We start from the raw sequence: 16,898 nt of genomic DNA, 5'->3' as shown, positions 1-16,898 counted from the left end.
TGTACTCCACCTCAACGAGAGGCAGAAGCGCATCTTCCTTCAACGTAGCATAGTGTGGACCCCACGGTAAGTAGATCTAAGCTACGTTGATTTGAGTTACACTACTAACGTAGCTCAAATTGCGTAGTGTAGATCAACCAGCAGCGGTAGGGTAGACCAGGCCACAGAGTTGACTTCTGAAGCAAAAGTAAAAGGAAGGAAGGTGACAATTTCACAATCACTTGCATTCAGTGTAAAGGCCAGATGGAGATCTGGTTAGGAGGAGTTCTGGCAACTGCTAGCTTTAATGGACAAAGCAGAATGTTTCCATGCCTGTAAAATTTAAACATGTGAGCTGAGATTGTGACAGTAACATAATCTAGGCAAAGAAGGGAATAGGAAAATTGGAGGTGGAGAGGAGAAGAGATTGATGAAGGATTAACTTTGGAATTAAGCCTAAAAGACTTTTGGTCTCCAGGAACTGAGCTAGATTTCAGCAATTTATCAAAAATCACGATATAAAAGAAAGAAATTCACAGCCAGTCTTCGGGCTCCTCCCACACACTGTTCTCTCCCAATAACTGGTGTGGCTTTTGATAGCCATTCCCCCAATAGACAGGATTTAAAAAAAGAAAGACAAGAAAAGTGAAATGATTCTAATTTTTAAAAGGGCGATAGAATTTGGGCAGATACCAGTGAATCAATTTGGAAACATTAGCTATCACGCTACTACAATAATGCTGTTCCTTTTTGGTCTTTCGAGAACACAAGGCTTCCAGTTGTCCTTCAAGCTACAGCCACTTTGCAATTACACATTATTAAAGGTCCTTGGGATATTTGGAACAATCTCCTGTACAATGGAATGGTATGACTTAGGGATTCAATAACTCATATTCAGTGTACTCAGCAAAATATATATTATCTTTATTTGCTCGCTTTGTGCCCTTCGGTAGCCCTGAGGTTTGGTGACTATTGGATCACATGAGGAGGAAATTCCACCATGAAAACACTCAAAACTGTAAATTTTTAACAACATTCCTGACCTTTAAGCCAACACAAACCTGTGAAATTTGTCTGTTCCTTTGCAGCGCTAATACAGACTTTATAAGATTCTAAAATTAACATCTAAAGACCTCTCTAAAAAGTGCCAGAAAAGTGTTTTAGATACATATTTTTAAGCATGGAAAAGGTCAAATTTGAATTTCACAGAAGAACTAGTGCTCAGCACAAATAGCAAAAAATGGGAAGAGATGCCCTCACCACAGGCATGTCTTGTAAAATATTCTCTGCATAACAAATTCAGTGATGTACAATGCAGTTGTTCATCTCAAATAATGATAGGCTTGCCCTGAAAAGAACTCTCCATTTTCAGCCAATCCCTTGTAAACCCCATCTTAAAAAAAACATGCTTACCCCCACCTGCCTCTAACCACTGCCCTTTTTTTTCCCTTTGTCCTCTCAATTTACAGTGACTACAAAAGGAAACATTGAAACTGACTAGACATGAAGTGCTGTTAAATGCACAAATTAAACAACTTTAATTTCTCTACTAGTAAACTTAGCTGTTACTCCTAACAATAATAGAGTAAAATAAATGCCAAACTAAGTTCTCTTCCTTATGAAAACAATTTAATTTTCCTTGTCAAATTCATCCATATATGAAATTCCAGGGAAACAAAGTCATTCTGTACAACTTGAATAAGGTATATTCCCTTTTATATGTTCCCTGGCATCAGTTAATTTTTTTTATTATTCTAAATTTAACTTCTTAGCATTAAGCACATGGATTGGTTATGGGGAAACACCAAACAATATGACAGATTAGGCAGCCAATTTTACCTTTTCTTTTTTTTTCAAAATGGGTCATGGACTAGATTTTGTGCACTGAAAATGCATCCTTAGGTGGGTTTAGGTCGCTAATGAAGTTTTGCGTCTTCTGGTAATTTATCATTATAGTGATCTCCAGCAGATTGTATTGCAAAGGCTGCACACGCTGAAATCACCATCACAACTTGGAAACTAATTAAGAAGCAGTGCTGAACTTTTATAAGCGCCAGCGTCTGGGTGCATATAACAAAGAGCATGCAATCTTGTTACAGACCTTGAGAACTGAATTCTACTGATGATTCACTATGGACACTCCAGGGCCACTCATCTTACCATGGGGATGGCATGGAGTCTAATGGCTCTGGTTCATTTACTATTTACCATCGAAGAGCACTACACACTCATTCACTACCCACATGGGAAAGAGAAGAATTTAATTTTTTTTAAACCACACACAACATCACATAAAAGGAAAATGTCATTAAAGAGGACAGTGGTGTTGTAGCAGTGTTGCTCGCAAGATATGAGAGAGACAAGGTGGGTGAGTTAATATCTTTTATTGGACCAACTTCTGTTGATGAAAAAGACAAGCTCTTGAGCTCCACAGAGCTCTTCTTTAGCTCAAAAGCCTGGCTCTTTCACCAATAGAAGTTGGTCCAATAAAAGATATTATCTCACCCACTTTGTCTCTCTCATTGAAGGGGATAGTGTCAGTCAGTATTAGACTGATCCAAATTAGATCCCAAATTGGGTGCACAACATTTCCCAGTAAATGTGGGAATGTGGGGGAAAGAGAACTACAAACAGATGCTACAGCCAGAAAAGTTCATTCAGAAATTTAATACTGAGATCTTTTAACTTCTGAGTTCAACATGTACTGGCTTCAGTTCTGTATGGAAAGAGATCGAGTAGATCCAGAGTGTCTGATTGTCACATTTCCAAATTCAGAATGCAAAGTATATTTTCATTGTAATCCAAAGGGATTTAGAAGCATGAATGATTAACAAAAGCTAGGAGTTTCATTCTGTCTGATTTCCTGAAGTTTACCTTACAGCGTCAAAAAAGTTGGTCACGTTTTTGTTGATTGCGTGCCTTATCTGTTTTGGAACTATCCATCTATCTAAAGAGCATAGCACTAACGGTGTTGGTACAATTACTCCAGGAAAATGCAACTTGAATCGTGAAAAGATTTAACCTACCCAAAGATGACAATTCTACATCAAATCCTGGAACTGACGCACAGAGAGACTAAGTGACTTGCCCAAGATCATACAGGAAGCCTTTGATAGAACAGGGACTTGAACTAGGGTCTTCTAAACTAGTATCTTAACCACTGCACCATAATTCATCTCTGTAATACACCTATACACCATTACTTCTAAAGCTAACGTATAACTTGTTCACGCACACTCCTAAGAGAGAGATTTTGTTCCTGAATCTGAACAGCAAAGAATGCGGCATTAAGAGTATTGTGGTTTCTTGCGAGTTTGAGAGAAGACTTACAAAATTATGAAATGTTCAACATTTTCTTTTTAAAGAATGGAGAAAGTTGTCCTTGAGCTCCAGCATGATGGTTTTTGTACTCATTACTTTTCACAGATACAACACACTCAGGGGAAATTGGCACCAAGAAAAAGGTGAAAAGACTGTTAAGCTTTCAGAGATATTTCCATGCATCCAGGCTGTTGCGTGGAATTGTACCACAAGCCTCTCTGTACTTACTGGATGAAGACTACCTTGGACAAGCAAGGGTAAGAGACATCTCCAAATCCCCAATCCTTGGAAATATCTTGCTGAAGAATGTCATTATATAACTTGCTTTTCTGAAAAACAAATGGGTGGATGAACTGGCTAAAATTACCACTCTAATTTCACCCCCCAACAAATGTACTAGACTTTCCCATGGGTTTTATGCTCATGGCATTAAGGAACGAGCATCAGAGTGACAAGGAAATGTTTAGACCTGATGCCAAAGTTCAACTCAGCCAGCCCAAATTACAATCTGGAATTATTAAGTGATGAACATACATTTGTATGCCTGAAGGATCCCTAAGTGAGTTACAAATGTAAGCTGATATAAAACTATACATAGGATTAATTTCATCCACCAAGGAAATGCAGCCACCTCTGCAGCAACTATTTAACAGTCCATAGTAACACTACACAACAGTTTAGGCTAGAAAGTGAAGAATGCTAATTGAAAAGATAAGTCATAGGAGGCAAAATATAATTACCTGATTCTTCAACCCTTACTCACTCTGAGTAGCATTTACCCACATGATTAGTCCTGTTGATGTCATTAGGATTACTCACATGAGTAAGCATTACTCAGTGCAAGAAAGGGTTGCAAATCGTGGCCCCCACTTGGGAATCTGGACTGTGTCAGGTGCTGGGGGAATAGTATGTAGAATTTGCCATACAATTTGTCATGCAGCTGATCCAGGTTCAAAATCCTGAATGCACCTAGTCAATTGTGTAATGCTGTACATGGTGGGTGGTACTCTGGACTCCTCTCTGAGACTGTGTACAGCATGAGATTAAAGGTTATTCCTGTGTTTGCTTGTCCGGATAGTACAGCTACATTTTTAAGAGGGCACATCTCTTCACAGGAACTAAGACAAAATGCAGGAATTAAGCCCTCAGGAGAACTCACATTGTATGAGTCATTTTGAAAACTTCAGAGCTAATTTGAGGCAATAAGGGAAGGCTGCAAAAAGTTGCACAGCGATGGACCATTTGGCAAAATGTTTTCTTTGATTTTTCATATGTTCTTCCTGCTTCAGTTGGAAAATATTTTTTGGCAGGATCTCTACTTCTGTCAAGTAAAAGGGCAAGAGGATTTCTCACCCAGTGGAATAAAACTTGTCTCTTGAAGGCAGACATTGCTATTTTGATCCAATTTCAAATGCATCTGTATAGCTCTCATGAGGAGAATTTTGAAGCTGCAGCAACTACACCTATGATTACTTAATGTACAGTTATAATTATTTAAATCTGCTTCACAGCCTGACATAACAGTCATTTTGCTTTTCATATTTGCATTTTCAGCACATGCTATCCAAAGTGGGAATGTGGGATTTTGACATTTTCTTGTTTGACCGTTTGACAAATGGTAAGTCATAAAAAAGTAACAACAAAAAACCCTAAATCTTTTTTGTCATATGATCCCTCTCATACAGTTATTCTAGGAATTCCTAATTATTTTGCTAGACTTTTCCTGTTCGGGCGTTTAAATGGGAATTGTAGGGTGCTTGGCTCCTTACAAGATCACACCATTAAACATTTTCAGAACGCTCACAACTGTGTTATATTTAAATGTATCCCATATCTATAAATTTAATTTCTTTTTATTTGTCATGGTCACCTTTTATTTATGTATTGTAAATTGATAATTACTTACATTTAAATGGCACGTTCCACTGGGAAAAATCCACAAGTGCTTTAAAAAATGTGTTCATTTCAGATCAGTAATATGTGCTGGTCCTATACCACCCAGCTACACTCAGGTGATCCTCTCATAATCAGCCACACAGACTTCAGGGCCAGACTCCATCAGCCATTATTTTTTTATTATAAAATTGTTTGGGTCTGAATTATGCTTTATTTATATTATTTGTTGGGCTAGGATATTAATTCTTCTCTCATTCAATAATGCCATAATTATGAATTCCAGTAAAATGTACATGTGTGTATTAAAGTCTGTATTTGATTCTGTACACACAAATCTAGACAATGAAGTAGCATGAATCAGTTAAGAGTAGAGGAAGGATTCAGAGCCTGGGGCGGGGAGTGGGGTCATGACCACCCTATCCCTTCCACACTGCTAAATGGGAGGGGCTTCCCTATTAGATCCCAAGTAGATTGGCAGCAGAGGCAGAGCTGAAGTATGGAAAAGGTTGGGATTCACTGATTTAGAGGATTACTTATTAGCCCTCTGATTGGCAGTAGAAATTATGAGGAAAGGGGTGTAAATGACAAAGAAAGCAAAAATGTAATCCTGCTGACTTGCTGAAATTACATCGAATATACTGCACTATCTTCCTGTGCTACCATCTTATAGCACTATAGCTGAAGAATCAAAAAAATGCCTTTCTATCCTTTTACCTAAAAACTGTTTCCTCTTCAGACATTCATTATCCTTCAATCCTGAATCACACTTTCCTTATATCATTGTACTTTTGTATAATTTATATTTTCTTTCAGTTCCATGAACATTGCAAATGGATTATTATAGAATTACACATCCTCTTCCTAAATAGCTTGTCAATATGAATACCAATGTAGGGCTCAATTTTGCCATTATTACCTGTACTGAACTCTGACTGAAGTTAGTGTGAATTTATGGAGGGATTGAGTCCTTGCTCATTTTCTGCTGCATATGACTGCATTGTTACTGCCGGATCCAATTACAGCCATGTGCTGAACTGGATGCATGGATTATTCATATGTTTGTACATTCATTTAGGAAATAAAAAAGTTCAACTAATTGCAAACTGTTGACTTCTCAGTAATTTGTTTGGCTCTTAATGCCAATTAGCTTTGGCCATGTACTGAAGTAATTGAGATGAACTGACACTATAATTGGGGCTTCTGATTTTAGGTTTTAACTGATAAATACTAATAAATCACTAATAAAAAAATGAAATTTATGTTTATCAAATAAGCACTGGAAAAACACCAGAAATGGTTACTAAGTAAATATTGATTTCACTCCTTTTCCTGTGCAGTTTGTTTATATAGGCTCCTTGGCTTGTGTCTAAGGGCTTGTCTACACAGAACAGTAAAGTGGATTTAGAGATGTGATTTCTAAAGCACACTAACATGTTGTGCATTAATTGGCTGTGTAAACCCTGCTGATGTACACTAAAGGTTCCCCGGTGTGCTTTAATGTAGCTTTAATGTAGTGCTGTTTGAAACAGTGCTACATGTACATACAAAGAGAAAGCCCCGAAAAATCCTGATTTGTATAGAACTCAAAAGTAGCTAAAATAAATGCTGAAAAATGAAATGAATAAACCCTGAGAAATAGAAGCCCTAAATATAGTTCACAGGGGACATTGTGCTAAGTTCAAGTGCTAAAACCATCAACTTCATCTTCTGCATAGACTCCTGCAGCGACCCTTGTTGTGAAGTTCACAGTTGTGCTCATACTGAAAGTTTTCCTTCTTAGTGGGTCTCTCCTGGGCATTGCTTTGTGAATTCAGTACATGTATAATGCAGAAATAGGAAAATGATTTCCAGTACAGTATAAACTACACACAAGAGAGAATATCTCAAAGGTGAATTCCACTGACATTGTCCATACAGGACAGAGTTCTGATCCTGCAAATACATTGTGATGAATAACTTTACTCCCATGCACAAAGATACTTATATGCATAAATTAGGGTTGCCAACCCTCCAGCATTGTCCTGGAGTCTCCAAGAATTAAAGATTAATCTTTAATTAAAAATTATGTCATGTGATGAAACCTCCAGGAATATGTCCAACCAAAATTGACAACCCCGGCATAAGTGTTGGAATGAGCAGCTCTCATGAGATTGAATCAGTTCAGACCACTAGAAAATAAGCAAGATCTTATTTGTGCATGCTTGTCACTGCGTTATTTATCCGCTGTTAAAAGAAGCTAACAAGTGTTCTATATTTTCAGGAAACAGCCTGGTAACATTGCTGTGCCACCTCTTCAATGTGCATGGGCTTATTCACCATTTCCAGTTAGACATGGTTACATTACATAGGTTTTTAGGTAAGTCCTTTCTTCAGCTCTGTCATCAAAGGCATTTTACTGCTTAGGTAGGACACAAACATGGCTCTGTCTTGCTTCAATTATATTTTATAATATTGCAGACATTTGCAAGAATATATATATAGAAATGTCAGCAATATTATATATATATATATATATTCTTGCAAATGTTAACAATTGAACATTTCTGTAAAATACACTAACATACTTTACAAGCAATAAAGACTCAGACCAGCTGAAGTCAATGGTGAGACTTCAGGGAACTCTGGATTGGTCTCTAAATCAGTCTTTCATCAGCTCAGATAAAGCTGAACTGCTGATTTTTTTAAAAAATCAACCACCTTATACTGAGCCACACACAGACTGTGTAGGCCCACACAGACAGAACCCCCCACACACTGTAAAATCAATCCAAATACATTTCAGTGGAAATGGAACTGTAGTGCAGTGTTGTTGTTTTAGTGATTTATAGAGCAGCTAAGAGCCTGTTTACAAAATTTAACAAATTATATCAAGCTGTCTACACTGGATAGCACTGATGAAAGCCACTGCTGCTGCCGCCACTGCCAACAGAAATATTAGCCCCCATGTTGTCAGGGCACCAAAGAAAGAAAGAAAGCCAAAGACAAGTAAGTCCATGCATCGTGTCCTGTCAGAGAGTTTCAACGTGAGAAAGCACAGCTGCCACTCCTGGAAAGTGCAAAACTCTGCAACGGTCAGGAGGGTACCCCAAACACCAGAGTACTTTGACCTATTTTAACTGCCATGACTGACTGTACAGGGTAAGAAGCAGCCGCACAGATCACTCAATCCGAAATTATACAAGGCTTAAAGAATTATCATCAACTCCTTCAAATGATGTATATATTTGATATATAGACATACAGTGCTCGCTGTAAAAAAAACCCTAATGAAATAGTATATGCACATATACACACCAGTAATTGTCTCTAGCAACTTATATAAAAGACCAAAAACAATAATTACAACTAAAGCCCTATGCCAGCAGGAATTATCAGTGAGTGATTTTCTCTTTTGCGTCACATGCACATACTCAATTCTTAGCCTCACATGAGGTGTCTCTGTCCCAATCAGTACAATACACATTCCATCCTTCTGGCAATTAATAGCTAGGGAAGTCCCATGCTAGAGATTTCCTTGTCTCTCCTGATACATTTTAGAGACCCAGGTTGCCAGGAAAGCTATTCAATAGCATTGAGTCAATGTCACTGGAATTTTGCTTCTGAACCCTCTTCCCCACTTAACAGGACATTGTCCTCAGAGAGAAGGGTGATTTGGACAATGTTATAATACAGCCTTTGCATATACAAGGTCAATGTCATTTTGCCCTAGGATGGCACAGTGGATTGCCTGGTGTTGAAATATGCTACCACATGGCACAACCAAATTTCAGGAGCATATCTCAGTGATTTCTTGTGTCAACAGGAGCTGAGAGAAGATTGTAAAGTCAGATCTCAATCTTCCAGGTGGAAAGTTAGCAATTCCAGGACTAGAAACTAAAACAAGAGGGATTTGGATTTTAAAATGCAAGGATAGAGATGACTAAAAATATTCCAGGAATTTCCACTTGGATTACCAAAGTACTGTATTTCTGAGGCCCTGCCTAAAAGACATGAGCACACCTTTGTCCATGGATAATCAATCAAGTAACAAGCCCCTCCCTCCCACTCCCCCCAACTGACCCCACCTCCCACCTGTGCTGTGAAATAGGTACTGCCTTAATGACATACTACTCACCTACGACAGCAGCCTCAAATAATTACACTCTAGTGTGTATAATTTTGCCTCCCTTGCTCCCAGCCTTATTTTACTTCTAAATGAGAGCCTTCACTACGGCAAGAAAAGTTTGATTTATGAACTAGGGCCAGAATCCTCTAGGGCCTCACAAACCCTTTCAAGCAATTTTTTCCTCCAAAGGCATCTTAGTAAGCGTGCCAAGCCATGCAAGATGTAGACATTTGAAGAAAATCCCCAGGGCCCTGAGCATAACCCCAACTCTTGTTTTAACCCCAGTTTCCAAGAATGATCATGGTGTTGGGACAAATCTTTTCCCTGTTTTGCTTTCTAGTTATGGTTCAAGAAGACTATCACAGCCAAAACCCATACCACAATGCTGTCCACGCTGCTGACGTCACTCAAGCTATGCACTGCTATCTAAAGGAGCCCAAGGTAATAGCAAATGAAAACAATAGGACTTTGCACTGACAGAGCTTGAGTTTCAAATCATTATACCAAGATAGATAAAATAGCTATTTTGGAGATGGGGAAAATAGTTAAGCCACATAAATTCACCATGACTCAAGCTTACACAGCTACTCAGTAGCAAAATCAGAAACAGAGTCCAGTGGCCTGATTCTGATCTCACTTGAATTGGCATAAACAAAGGGCAGTTCTGTTGAAGTCAATGGAGTGTTATCCAGGTATAAGTGAGAGTGGAATCAGGCCCTATGTTTCATGAGTCACAGTCCTCTAGACTAACCACAAGACCATGCTGCCTCTAAATGCACAGGGTGACTGACATCTGGAGTCTGCTGCAGGGCACATTTGTTTCTCATTGCAGGGCACCTTATTCAAATCAGAACTAATATTCATATTAGTAATAAATAACTGGCACTCAGCAGCAGAAAGGCTTGGGGGCTTGTTCCAAATCATAACGAGAATGATCTTCCACTCTGCTTCTAAATGACATGAAAGGTATTTCAGAAAGGATTGTGGCCAACATTTTCAAATGTGAGTGTGTGAAGTTAGACAGCTAAATCAGGTATGTTATTTACGTGTCTGAATCTGGACTGAGATGCCTAACATTAAGCAGACAACTTTGAAAATGTTGGCCTTCATACACTGATAATATAGTGTGCTTTACTAGTAGTATAATATACCACTAACATTTTCAAGTAGTTCCTGATGGCAGAGTTGATCTTATATGATAGGTTAGACTGGTAGTTTTATCCGTAGTTTCTAAACTGGATCTTTGAAATTAAATATCAGTATTTTTGTAGAAGCTACCCTGGTTTTTTTAGCCTGTTAATTGCTCATACTAACATAAAAACTATTAGGATAATAATGAGCCAGCATATAGCCAGTGGTGCAAGTAGATTTTAACTCTTACCAGTACAGCGACTCATGGGAGGGACACAGAGGGGGGCACCAGCTAAAGGGGGAGCATATGACCCCCCATGTGACTCCTCCCCACCCCGCTCCCAACCCCGGGGGACCCTGTGCTCTCCCCATCCCCTCCCTATCCCAAGGGGGGGCTCTGTCCTCCCGCTGTGCTGGCTCCCCCTGGCATTCGGCTGCTCTTCCTGGCAACCAGGCCCTGGAGCCACTCCCGGATGCTGCCCAGTGCAGCACAGCAGCTGGCTGGGAGAATGCCTGGCTCTCCCAGGCAGCTGCTGTGCTGTACCAGGCAGAGTCCCAGGCAGCGTGGCTGGAAAAGGAGACGCTCTGGACTTCTGGCTCTGGCCCCACCCCTTCATCTCTCCACCTGGGCCAGCAGGGGCACTTGAGCCTGGGGAGGGTGGTTCAATCCAGTGGTTCTCAAACTGGGGGTCGGGACCCCTCAGGGGGTCACAAGGTTATTACATGGGGGGGGGGGCGTGAGCTGTCAGCTTCCACCCCAAACCCTGCTTTGCCTCCAGCATTTATAATGGTGTTAAATATATTAAAAAATGTTTGTAATTTATAAGGGGGGTGGGACTCGGAGGCTTGCTATGTGAAAGGGGTCGCCAGTACAGAAGTTTGAGAACCACTGCACCAGTCGCTGGCCTGACCCCAGCCCCCCTCACAAAAGATGTTCTGTGACTAGAGCCCTGCGCGGATACAAATTTATACCCATGGATGCAGATAGAAATCAGTATCCACTGAACCACAGGGCTCTCCCAGGAGCTGCAGCAGCAAAAGGAGAAGAATGTGGGCCCACCGGGCAGCCTCATGCCGGCAGCACAGCTGAACTGTCCTCCGGCCCTGCCCACTGCCCTGTCCTCCGGCGGGGCTGTACAGACCCCAGACAGGAGACACAGCTGCATGGAAGGGCTGGGGCCAGTAAACAGCCATGCCTGGGGAGCTGCTGGCATGGGGCTGTCCGGCAGCCCCATGTTCGGCTCCTTTCACCGCTGCCATTCCCAGGAGAGCCCTGCGGTGTTCAGCTGATACTGAATGTGTCTTTCCGGTACGGCATATCGGCAATAAATATCTTAATGGTATGGCGTACCTGACTGTACCTGCTTACTTGAACCACTGCATTATAGCCTGATAGTTTTGACAGATACAAACTGCAATGACCTCAAAAGTGCCATACCTGTGGATGGCTGTGTATAAATAGTTATCTCAGATGATAGCATTGTAAATTGAACTATAAAACCAAACAATTACATGATGTAGCAGTTGCTTTGATTTTCTTGGTAAAAGAATTGTTTGCCTGTTTGTGCTAATGTTGTGGTCAATTTTGTGTGGTCCAGCTTGCCAACTTCCTCACCCCTCTGGACATTATGCTTGGACTGCTAGCTGCTGCAGCTCACGATGTAGACCATCCAGGGGTCAACCAACCATTTTTGATCAAAACCAACCACCACCTTGCCAGCTTATACCAGGTGAGACTGTGCTTGCAGGGCTGGGGAGGATTAAGATGGGTTTAGGGCATTGCTGCAGTGCATTTTCAGGTTGAGGCTATGGTTTCAAATCTAGCTGAGTTACAGTTGTTACGAGTTTGGCAATTTCAACATAGATCCTCGGTACACAGTTGTTTGCATTGCGAAACTACCACTGCAACTGAGCAATAGGACGCAAATTCCACTACCTGTTCAGAACAGTATTAGCACTTAAAAGGCAGCAAGGCTGGGAATATTTCTAGAGTGGGTGGGCTGGGGTAAAATTGTGTAGATTTGTGGCTTACAATCAACAGTCTTCTCAAAATTCCTTCCCAACCCCACATATGGTGACCAGTTAGACCCTGAGCATGTGAGCAAGAACCAGCCAGCCAGGTACCTGAGAGAGAGAGAGAGAGAGAGAGAGAGAGAGAATGCTCAGTGCCACCTCAGAGCCCTGGCCCACCCCTTCCAATGTCCCATCTCCAGCCATGGCCATCTCTTCAGAGGAAGGAGACCAAAACCAAACAAACCCAGAATACGGGAGGAGGGGGTAGAGGAGTGGGGAGAGAGAGAATCCTTCCTGACCCTTGCAGGAGACCAGGTTAAGCCCTGAAGCATGAGATTTTAGTAACATAAAATATAAACCAGAAGGGACCCTCCGGGGCTGCTGAGCACTGCCTCCCAACACCACAGGCAACATTGTCATACAGTCCTACTCATAAATGTGTCCAGCTCTCTCTTAAAACTAATTACGTTGTAACTCCATATTATTTATGTGCATATATATCTATGTATATAATATATCAATATATACAATATATAATATATCCATATTATTCATGCACATATAAATCCATGTATGTCTACATGTGCATTTATATGTCAGCTTTGGCTACTGTATTTAACTTCTTAGAAGCAGCAAGCCTGTGTACCCTGTAGTCAGCTGCAGCAGCTTGTGGCATTGGAAAATCCTGACTCCCAGCAGGCATAAGTGGAGTTAGGGTCAGGGAACTGGCTTTGGGGCTTTTCACGTCCAAGAAATACAAAAATGTGTGCACTGACCATGATCCCTGGCGTTCAAAACTCAGACAGTGAACTTGGACCTGTCAAAAAAAAATCTGGTGTATTAGTGATTGATAGAATTCTTTAAACCTTATGCATTTTAGAACAATGAGGAGAGGGGTTGCGAAAGGCCATGTGCCTTTCTGAATACACTAAGCATGATACAGCACAGTCCCGATTTAATAATTTGCTGAGTACTTAAAGAGAGAAAGATTCTCTCTTCCTCCCCACCACCATACCCCTCATCCGCCCCTCCCCCACACCTACCCCCACCCCCACAGACACTTGTGGTTTTACAGATAAGATGGTGATTATGTAGGAGTTCAACTGTCCTTCTACCCTGAGATAAAGGAACAGACAGGGCCATGTGAGCCAAGGCCAGGACAGAGCGATGCTTACATAGCTATGACTTTGTGACAGGCTTAACTTGATGAATCAGATTATGACAAGTTATACCCAAACAGCAACCACAGCTAGGTTCTGCCTACATTATTTTGCTCCTGGCTCCTCTAAATGTCAGGGCAATTGGATTGGAGGGAGGAGGAGGGGAGCCAAATGGCTGTGGAAGGCAGGGTTAGGATCCATGGAAAGAGAAATGTGGGAGAGCCGTCTCATACAAACCCTGAGTTCTGACAACAGAAAATAGAATCTTAGAATCATAGAATATTAGGGTTAGAAGGGACCTCAGGAGGTCATCTAGTCCAACCCCCTGCTCAAAGCAGGACCAACACCAACTAAATCATGTCAAGCTGGGCCTTAAAAACCTCTAAGGATGGAGATTCTACCACCTCCCTAGGTAACTTTTTTCTTTCAATAGTCTATTTAATGTCCAGTCTTCCTCACTTCCTGTTAGGTTTTGATTTACCTCTGCACTACTGGGTTCCAGCCAGAAATAGGAACCTTCTCACAGAGAAGCCCATTCTCATGTCATTCGTAGCCCAGCTTTGTGGTTTTGAGAGATGTGGGTACCTCAGAGAAGCACCCAGATTTGGGGGATTTATTTACATCACTGAATCTTCTGAGGTTTGATCATCAGAAACATCAATGGCCTTCTCATGTATGTATAAATATCTCCTTTCTGTGTGTTCCATTCTATGCATCCGAAGAAGTGAGCTGTAGCTCACGAAAGCTCATGCTAAAATAAATTTGTTAGTCTTTAAGGTGCCACAAGTACTCCTGTTCTTTTTACGGATACAGACTAACACGGCTGCTACTCTGAAACTTCTCATGACAGCCACTACCTTCTTTGAGAACATTCTCTTCCACTTATTTTGTGACTGTCTAAGGAACAGTATAATTTTGGCCCCTAGTAATCTCATTATGATGGGCTACCCAGTATGGGAACTGTAACAATCCGTACCTTGGGTTTTAGGCCCTAAACATAATGAAAGCTTCCTACAGCCAGCCATATATATAGATATCTGTGTCACATAGGGGTTCAAATAAAGGATTAAGCTTCCTCTAGATCATGAGTTAATTGTTAAGAAACACACCAGTTTGCAATTCACACTAACCCACCACCTCCTAGTCCGCTCCCCAGCGGTGGCTCCAGGCACCAGCGCTCCAAGTGCGTTCCTGGGGCTGCAAGCTGTGGGGGGTGCCCTGCCAGTCCCTGTGAGGGTGGCAGTCAGGCAGCCTTTGGCAGCGTTTCTGCGGGAGCGCTGCCGGTCCCACGGATTCAGCAGCAATTTGGCGGCGGGTACGCCGAAGCTGCAGGACTGGCGGACCTCCCACAGATGAGCCACTGAATCCGTGGGACCGGGCACCTCCTGCAGGCACGCCGCCAAAGGCAGCCTGCCAGCCGTGCTTGGGGCGGCAAAAAAGCTAGAGCCGCCCCTGCCGCTCTCTGTTTGGTTTATATCCCCACAGGCTAAGGCAATCTGATACCTGTTGGCAATTAGCCTTAATAAGTCAGCAGAGGGGGCCTTGGTGGAAAGCTGACAATTCTAATTGCTAGCAGCAGCTGTATGGTTTCTAGCTGCTAGCACTTAATGCTAGAGATGTATGGCTTCGTGCTCAGCTGTCGCTTGTTAACCTGATCTTTCTTTAGTTGTCCAGAGTGAATTTAAAATATGGGGGGAGGGAAGGGGTGAAGAGAGAGACTGAGAGCTTTAATGCAGTCTTGCTGTATAATATTAGACCATGATGGACAGTGGGTGAAGCTTCCCCTAGGGGAGGCTAACTCTGCCTCTTCCACCTGTGGCCCCTCCCCCACTCTGCCCCAGGGCCCACCTCTCCCCGGCTTGGCTCCCTCCCCACTCGGACCCCCTGCCACCGCTCTCACCATGTCCCTCCTCTCCTCTCCCATCCCCCACAAAGCCCTCCCCACTCTCACTGTGTCCCTCCTCTCCTCCACCCCCTTTCCCCATGAGGTCCCCTCCACCCCATCCACAGTCTCTCCTCCCCTCCACCCCTCTCCCCCATGGGGGTGGGGGGGGGTGAGGAGGGAGGTGGCAGTCAGGGGGAGGTCTCATGGGGAGGGGGGTGGAGGAGAAGAGGGATGTGCGAGCAGCAGGGACCTGTGGAGAAGGGGGCTGGAGTGGAGGACAGGAGGGACTCACCAGGCAGCGGCAGATGGGCAGTGGGGGCCTCTGGGAAGAGGCAGAGCAGTAAGCAGAAGAGGCAGAGCGCAGGCGGGTCCACCATTGCCCAGGCATCCAGCAGCCTCCCCTGGCCTATTATACCCGCTGCCCATGCATGAGCAGAAATTTACAGAACTGAAAACACTCAAACTTTTTATGCTTCTAGTAGGAACTCATCTTGCACTTCTATAGCAGCTTTCCTCAGAGTATCTCAGAGTACTTTCCAACATTAACTAGTCAAACCCCATCTCTTTCCCTGAATATACAGAAACATCTCACGGTTTTAGTAAAACAAAAAAAGAGCTGTGATAGGAAGAATGAATTAGAACAGTAAATTCAGAAAATGTGAAAGAAATAAGAAAGAAAAATAGATAATGTGAGCATCTAGCTGGACCTGTTTTCCCATATATTTCCCTCTCCCCTCTCAGATCTGCAGTAACATGATCTACCCAACTTTCTTCTTTCCACTTTAGTTATTAGGTATTAATAAATGGTGTGTCAAAGAAACAGTATAATAGAACTTGGAGAATGCAATAAGCATTTGTCATGGATGTCTCCTCAGCAACAGGACTTCTTGATAGTAAGATAGTTCTGAGAAGAATTGTTATAGTTTATACTGTCACCATCCACCATCTTACAATAGGTCTGTATCTGTTGAGGGCAGAGTGGAGGCATCTTGATGTCACGTACATTATTTTAAAATTTATATTGTGGCAGTGCCTAGTCAGGACTCCATATGCTAGGCACTGTCCAAACACATACTAAGAGACAGTGCCTCCCTCAACGAGCTAACACACTATTTGTTGTATGATTCTGCAGGTACATCAGACTTTGGTCACTTATTCCAGTTTATATATTTCCTCCTAACTAAAAATCATAAGTAACAAGGACAGATTGAAAGAAAATATGAATTATAGGAGGAGCTGGTAGCGATATTGATAATTAAAGGTTGCCTGACCTTTTCCATTATAAGACCCTGTTTTCAATAGCTTATAACTTTGGTTGGACTGAAATTTTCCATGTCTGTCTCAGACTAATTTTTTTTAATTCTTATTTTTTACTTAAAGTTTCAGCTAAACCAGTTCAGCCATTTCT

The 16,898-nt window shown here is 42.0% G+C and overlaps 1 protein-coding gene across 2 annotated transcripts in view; it reads left to right on the top strand.

Annotated features, from left to right (window-relative positions):
- Positions 1 to 16,898, top strand: part of PDE7B (phosphodiesterase 7B) — a 259,623-nt gene that overhangs the window by 220,046 nt on the left and 22,679 nt on the right. For both annotated transcript variants that reach the window (XM_039529600.1, XM_039529599.1), the window contains 5 exons: positions 3,406 to 3,557; positions 4,855 to 4,918; positions 7,457 to 7,552; positions 9,642 to 9,742; positions 12,031 to 12,162. In XM_039529600.1, the coding sequence (XP_039385534.1) occupies positions 3,406 to 3,557; positions 4,855 to 4,918; positions 7,457 to 7,552; positions 9,642 to 9,742; positions 12,031 to 12,162 (545 nt within the window). The remainder of the gene's footprint in view (positions 1 to 3,405; positions 3,558 to 4,854; positions 4,919 to 7,456; positions 7,553 to 9,641; positions 9,743 to 12,030; positions 12,163 to 16,898) is intronic.

The sequence above is a fragment of the Mauremys reevesii genome, linkage group 3 (genome assembly GCF_016161935.1).
Source record: "Mauremys reevesii isolate NIE-2019 linkage group 3, ASM1616193v1, whole genome shotgun sequence".
Taxonomy (NCBI): domain Eukaryota; kingdom Metazoa; phylum Chordata; order Testudines; family Geoemydidae; genus Mauremys; species Mauremys reevesii.
The sequence above is the reverse complement of the archived record's forward strand: the minus strand, read 5'-3'. Positions and strand labels throughout refer to the sequence as shown.